Raw genomic sequence first — 7294 nt, 5'->3', positions numbered from 1 at the left:
CGAGAGGCCGCGGCCAATTCTCTGCCTTAGTCTCGCAGTGTTTTGACGGCAGGAGGCAGATCCAGTTCAGCCCGATCGGGGCTGGTGGAAACAGCTACCCGAGACTCTGCTGTCTCGCTCCGCTCGGGAGGGAAGGAAGAAGAAAGAAACGCGATCCCCAACTGCTGGGCGCGCTCGCTCGCTCTCACACACACCATACACACACACCATACACACACACCATACACACACACCATACACACACACGCACACACCATACACATACACACACACACAGGCTCGCACGCCCGTCGGTGCCGAGCGCGCCGTGCCAGCACCGCCAGCGGAGAATGGGAAGCGAGTGATCGGATCCGTGCCGGTGTGTGAGCAGCGGGGCCGGGAGCGGGCGGCGCGCAGCAACTCCCGAGCACCCCGCGCCCTTTGTGGGGAGAGGGCGCCGGTGCTTTCCGTGCCCTGCGAAGGGAAGCGGGATGAACGCGTGCCTATGCGGGGTAGCGGCGGGCTCTGAGCGCCGGGGGCTCCGGTGAAGGGGGCTGCGGGGCGCTCACCGCGCTGCTTCCTCCGCTTCCAGGTGCCGGCGCCCGCGATGACCCTGGTGCTGCCCATGCAGCGGCTGGGCCGCCCCATCGCCGCCGAGGGAGCCGCCGACCTCGCCGCTTACCGCGCCCTCTGGGAGCCGCCCTGCTGCGGCCGCCCCGGCCCCGCCGCCGCCGCCGGCTCCCCCGCCGCAGGTAGGCACCGCGCCGGGCCGGGGGCCGCGGAGGGTCCCGGTGCTGGGAGCGCTGCAGCAGCTCCCCCGTTCCCCGTTCCCCGCTGGCCGGGCCGGGCAGGGGCTATCGCTGCGGCCGCAGGTAGATGTGGAAATAGGCGGCGGGGCTCTCCCGTAGCGCGGGGAAGGGAAACGAGAAGCGTTGTGTTCGGAGAACCTCCGTCGAGCCGCGTGTCATTTGTCGTATCTGATTTACCACCCGCAGGATCGCATTACAGGGGAATTTCAACTCCTGTAACAACATCCAAGATCACATACTTTAAAAGGAAATATGTGGAAGAAGAGGATTTTCACCCGCCGCTCAGCAGCTGCGCGCATAAAGTATGTCTTCTAACAGTCATTGTTTTCACTCCGAGTTTCAGATGCTTGGTAACTAACCCCCGATTGACCCATTTCCAGGAGGCTGAAATCGGGAGAGCGATCCAGCTGTTTGGTCAGAAACAAATAGTTGTCACTTGTTCGCGTTCATTGTTCTGTTGTCATCGGGTTGCTTAAGAAGCAAAGGCGTTTCTTCGTTTGTAATGACTGTAAATGGAAACGCTGAGAATAGCTGGTTTGGGTTTGTCAGATTATTTTGTTCTTAGCTTAGAGCATGCCTACAGAAACAGCTCCAGGGCAGCGTTTGAACGGCAGAAAGGAAGGGCATAAATAGAGAGAGCCCGCGATTCCCCGCTCAGTCAAAACTTTTTTCAAGGGAGGAAACAGCAGTAGGTTCCATGTACCCCAAATGGATTACTGATCCTCTGGAAAAACAGAGTGACTTGGAAAGTGAGTACAAGCTCCTTTCAGAATTTAATCCTGTTTGTTAAAAAGCTAATAACTTCCAAAAGAACAGATTAGTAAACAGTGTTTTTGCCTAATGAAAGATGCCAGGGGAGGGAGGCATTGGAGCACACATTTCCCAGGCCAGTGAATACATAAATTGAAATCTAACTTCTTTATTTTAATGAGAGGTTTGACGCTCTTCTTCCCTGAGGGTTCAGTCCTGTAGGGAAGGGAGTGCCTGGAGTGATGGGCTTAAAGACAACTTGTGCCTTGGGACACCAGCCTCGCCTTGCTGGGTCGTACCTGGCCCGTGGCCGCCCATGCAGTATTGGCGATGGAGAGGACCCAATATAATCTGATTAACGCACAGTTTCTGGGAGGCAGCAGTATCACAAGAGTCCCAAGAGCATCAGAAAGCTAAGCCAGATCAAGGCACGGAGTGAGTTTATACATTATCTGTACCTGTGTCACAGAGGCAGCCGCCTGAGACACGAGGAGAACCGAGTGCCTCATCCCTGCCAGGGACACGGGGCAGGGAGCTCTGCCCAGGGGATCCTGTTTCCCTGGAGGGGTTTCCGCAGAGGAGAAGCGAGCAGTAGCGCCGAGCTCGCTTCCCGAGGATCTCAGAGCAGCCGAAGGGATTTTCAGCTACAAACAGTCTTGGCTGGAAATAAAGACCTGCCCGGGAAGGTGAAGAACTGCCCCGCTGTTCATGCCGGAAGGTGTCCGGTCTGCTGCCAGAGCAATGAATATACAGCACCAGGTCGGTGCTCTGGTCGGTGACTGTGTCTCCCACGTGTCACATCGCTCTCATTTCAGCCAGGTTTTTTGTTTGGCTAGCTGGTTGGAGTTTTGGATCAGTGATTGATTTCTTCACGAAGAGGAGGAGGAATAGTTCCTTGTCCTTTTCTAGCAGCATAGAACCCAGTAGAGGTACTGGGGTGCTAGGACCGTCCCAGGCGTCACTCTGCGCTGCTGCGGGGGTGCAGCACGTCAGAAACCCTGGACCACCCGTTCCTCCTTTTGGCACAAGTGCATTTCCTGCTTTGCAGCGCTGAGCTCCGAGCAGGGAGAATGCCACAAGGTTTCTCTGCATTTCTATACCCCTGCTGCCCGGTAAAGAAAGAGTTATGTGCTGAGGTGATAGTTCCATGGAGGGTATGACGGTAGGGCCCAGAGCCTCTCTGCAGAGGGCTGTGGGCAAACATTTGTAGCAGAAGTGGTTTGACAACTTGTTCTTACCGGTGGCCCTCCAGGATGTGTCTCCAGGAGGATCCCAGTTGAAGGCTTGCTGGTTTGCTCCAGGCTTTTATGGCTTCGCTGGCTGTTGCTGCAGCAGGTATAAAGGGTGTAAATTAACCTATAGGCTTAATATGATTAGAAATGAGTCATTTATTATAGAAAATTACTCTCTCTAACAAAGAAGAGCTTCAGCTGGGAACTCACGTGGAAATGGGGCCAATTTTTGGTTTTACCAGGCACTGTGCCGCTTCTAAGCCCTGCGGACAGGCCCAGGCTGTGGAAAGAGCTGGAGGGCTGAGGAGAGCTGAATGGATGTGAAAAGCAGCTGTGCTTTAAGCTCTTTCAGTCCTCATAGCTACGACTTCCACTCTGCAAAAATGCTGTAACCATGTGGGAAAGGGAAGAATGATCAAGCCACAGATTGGGGGGGGGGGGAGGATCTCGAGCAGCCTCTCTTTGTGCCGTGCTGCTCTCCTCCTACGCAAACCCAATTCTTACTAAAAATGAGAATCAGTCAAGAGTGCTTCCAGTAGCACGCCTTGCCCCCTCTCGGGTTTGGATTCCCAGGGTAGCGATTACAGCGCAGGAGCCGGGGGCTCCCGGGGGCAGTAACCTGCTCGTGCTCGCCAGCGCTGAGAAACAGGAGTCCTGGAAGGACCACGGAAGGGAGAACAAATCCGCGGGCGCCGAGCCAGGATTTCTGCAAATCCCTATCCTCTGCTCATTTCCTGACCTCGTCCCTGCCTGTCTGCGTTCCCACCGGTCCCGTGGAGCGCAGGGTGTAGTACGCGGGCCAACAGCTGCTCACCAGATGCTGCGACGCTTTGAGATGGGTTTCTCCCTGCTTCCCTCCCTGCATGCACGTTTGCGCACGAGAGCAGAAGAAGGGAGCTTGGCAAAGGGAGACCTGCTCGCTGGTGGGCCTCTTCCACTGGCAGTGGAGGGAAAGCTCTGACACTTGCTGCAGGGCTGCTGGAGGGGACCTTCGCTCGGATTCAGAGCTTTCCAAGAGGCCCACAGGGGACAATTGAATAGGGCCCATTTATGTAGGAAATCAAAACTGCACAACGGTTTTGTGTTCTAATCCCAAATGCAAATAAAGAGCCAGATGTGCGCATCTGGATTTCACTCTTCCATCCTGGACTCGTGCCCCATGATTGCCTCTGCGGGGTAATGCTCAGCTACTTGCCTCCTAACCCTGGGTGAGTGCTGTGGCCAAGAGAAAGCAGGTCCCCAGGTACATGGGTGTGCAAAATGAAAAGCCAATTTTAGGAGCCTCGGAAAGAGAATTAAAAATGTAGTGGTACGGGGCAGGGGGGGAGGAATCCTTCGCTTCATTTTCTGTCTTCTTGCCTGGAACAACCCCCCTGGCCTTCGGTTCCATTACCCTGTGTCTTTTGCGCTTTCAGACCATCTCCGTGTTCGAGGAGCGGGCCCATATTCTTTACATGTCTTTGGAAAAGCTGAAGTTCATCGACGATCCTGAGGTCTACCTGCGGAGATCTGTCCTCATCAACAACCTGATGAAGAGAATCCACGGCGAAATCCTCATGCAGAACAACTGGTGCTTCTCCGCCTGCTCCTTCGGTGGCACCCCACCGCAGGAGTGGTTCGTGCCTCAGGACTGTCCGTACAGGAAGCGCCTTCGGATGGCAAAGGAGGAGTACGAGAAGCTCCACGTGTGCTGCTTCTATCAGGAGTGTGGCAGTCACTATTTAAATCTACCCTACCCTGTTAATGCTAGTACAGAAAATACTTCCTCTTCTTCCTCCTCCCTCCCTATTTCTTTGCCAAGCTGTTCCCAGCAGGTGGATTATGACATTGGCAGTGCCTTTTCTTACAGGAGTGATGACCAGATACCTGCAAATGAAATATTCATCACTAATGCCAGGTCTCACAGTCATCAGGAAAAGGCAAAATCAAATGAGGAGAAAGGCGGTAACGAACCTGAGCGGGACAGTGCAGCCCTAAACTGTGAACCTGCAAGAGGCCCCCATGCTCTCGAGTATAAAGGCAAACCCTATGACTGTTTTGAGACCGGGTGTAACGACAAGAGCAGCATCAGTGAATCTTGGAAAAAATCCTTAAGGAAAAAGGAGTCTTTACCAAGTAATAAAACATGCTGCAGCAAAGGAAGTAAAATCTGAGGCGTCCTGCCCTGCGGAAGCGCGCGCAGCCTGTTTGTCTGTCTCTCAACTTCTCATGTTGAATGGATTTTTTATAGTTTTCAACAAATGGTACAATCACGCCCCAAACGCTACGTGTAGTTTTCAATGACTGGAGAGCAGATTGTGTGAGGCGCCTCGATCGGATGCATCAGAGGGCTATTTATAAGCGCGGAGACTTCATACAGAGCGCAGTTGCGTTCCTGCCTAGCGCCGTGGTCTGCGCAGCTCTGGTGTGGCTTTCGTTGCTGAAAACGCCAATCAGGCAGATGGGGAAAACATACCGTTTTCTGTCTCCCTGCCCCCAAGAAATCTGCCATTAATTAAGAAGAATCTCCGTTATGTTTGCCGAGGAATTAAAAGTCTGGTAAACAAATTGATGCTACCAGCAAGGGCGATGTGCTCCTTGTAACTCAGTATTTGTTCTGACAAAGGACTTGTCTTCACGGACCGGGAGGAAACCATCTGCACGTTTTGTACTGATACTCTTTGACTCCCTGGATTCTTCGTCTCCTTCAACGGACAAAACAGGACATAGCGTAAAGAAATAATCTGGTTATGGGATTTTGATCAGAAACACAACGTGCAGCTTCAGTACTTGCATGTTTTCACCTCGGCTGTAATAACTAATGAGGCTTGCTGTTACACAGGGCAGGTTTTGTTTCGGTGCCTTACTTTTTGTCTTAATTTTTGCCAGCGTAAAAATTAAGTATATATCAGTGCTACAGCAGGGATTTAACCTTAAACAGAGGAAGAAAAAAAAACCACAACCGACCCACAGGGTGGATCAATATTATTAGAAACCTTTAACCTTTGAAGTACTGAGTTCAACTTCCTATTCAAACATCTCTGTTCCTCCTTTTTGATGCTCAATTGCTTTTTGATTTGCCATCCTTAGGAAGGGATTTAAGAAACAATAGAGAGATGTCTCTTGTAAACAAGCATTCGATGCTTGAGTTGCTATGGCAACTGTCTGTTGCTGGGGCTCTTCTTTTTTTTTTCCTTCTTCGTATAATGAAGTTCATGAACCAGTGGCATGTTTTATACTTTATTCTGTTTCGCATAATTTCTCTTTTAGATTGCAAAAGCATGCGGGAGTTTTCTATGACTTTTGCTGTTGATTTAAAACGAAAAAAAAAAAACAACCTAGGAAAAGAAAGCAAAAAGCACAATGTTAACAGAAAATGTGGCGATAAACTTGGTTTTATCCGAATGAATGTAAGGGGTTTCATTTGAGAAAAGAACATTTTGGAGAAATGAGCTGAGATTTCAGTGGCCAAGGACAACATTGAGTCATCCCTAGGTGCACCGTCTGCAAAGCGTGCTGTTTGAAATGCCCAGAAGACATTAGCTGGGGTTGGACCGAGTGCATTGTGAGCCTTAGATCCACCAAATTAATCAGTTCCCACAGTCCTCATAGCAACTGGCAGGATGAGCTCGGCCAAATAGCCACATCCAAGCCACAGCTGACTCATAACAGCTGCCTGTTCCCACAGCACCGTGCGCTCCCGCAGCATCTTCTGCTTGGTACTCGCCCAGAGGATGAGCTCCACCCCAGTGCCGGGGGAGCAGCCGCCCTGGCTTGGTGCTGGAGCCACCGGGTCTCTGGGTCAGAGCCCTCTCGCTCGGGGTTTCACGGCTTCAGCCCATGGTTGTTTTGGGTACTGCGTGCACCCCACAGTTGCAAACTGGGCGGGTGACCAGCAAGAGGGTAGGACCTCAGCCGGTGATAACCTTCATGCAGTGAGGGGGGCTGGAGCCGATAAGTTTGTAAGGGTTGTCATTGGGAAGAACAGCAGATAAAGTGTAAGTCCCACCTGATTTCTCCAAGACAGAAGCTTTTTTTTTTTTTGTATTAAAGATAATAATAATATTAAATATAGATCTCATTCATACAGTGTATGAGTAGGATCACCATTTAGACATTTGTCCACAAGGACCAATTTTTTAAAAACCCTGATTTTTTTCATGTGTTATACCCAGATAAGTCTAGTAAATGTCTGCTCTTTTCCGATATTTGATAAACACTTGATGTTTTAAGCTTAAATATTAGATGCTTGTATACTAATGTGTTGTTGTAGTAAAGTGAAATTTCCTTGATATATATTTATTAAAATGACCAAAATTAATTTTATTTTACATCTCCAACGGCTACTGGGTCCTTTCCCCCCCGTTCCCCTCCCTCACCCAAGGAAATGCCATTAAATCAGACTGCTCCCTGCAGTTGACTCTGCACCTCAAGCTGACTCCAGGATGGAGCTCAGCCTTCTCGGGGCTGCAGGAGCCCTTAGGGCAGTCTGAAGGAGAAGCACCAGACTTTGCTGTGGGCTTGCATGTATGGCCAAGGAGAACG

General features: G+C 51.2%; 1 protein-coding gene across 1 annotated transcript; it reads left to right on the top strand.

Moving 5' to 3' along the window:
* The first annotated feature begins 239 nt into the window (after positions 1 to 239).
* SERTAD4 (SERTA domain containing 4) lies at positions 240 to 6521 on the top strand. The gene is made up of 4 exons (XM_062622694.1): positions 240 to 358; positions 572 to 731; positions 975 to 1090; positions 4186 to 6521. The coding sequence occupies exons 2-4, from the start codon at positions 587 to 589 to the stop codon at positions 4921 to 4923; spliced, it is 999 nt and encodes a 332-aa protein (XP_062478678.1). The 5' UTR covers positions 240 to 358; positions 572 to 586; the 3' UTR covers positions 4924 to 6521.
* The last annotated feature ends 773 nt before the right edge of the window (positions 6522 to 7294 follow it).

This window comes from Pezoporus occidentalis, unplaced genomic scaffold, assembly GCF_034315485.1.
Source record: "Pezoporus occidentalis ecotype Australia unplaced genomic scaffold, CSIRO_AGI_Poc_V1 ctg245, whole genome shotgun sequence".
Lineage (NCBI taxonomy): Eukaryota > Metazoa > Chordata > Aves > Psittaciformes > Psittacidae > Pezoporus > Pezoporus occidentalis.
The sequence above is the reverse complement of the archived record's forward strand: the minus strand, read 5'-3'. Positions and strand labels throughout refer to the sequence as shown.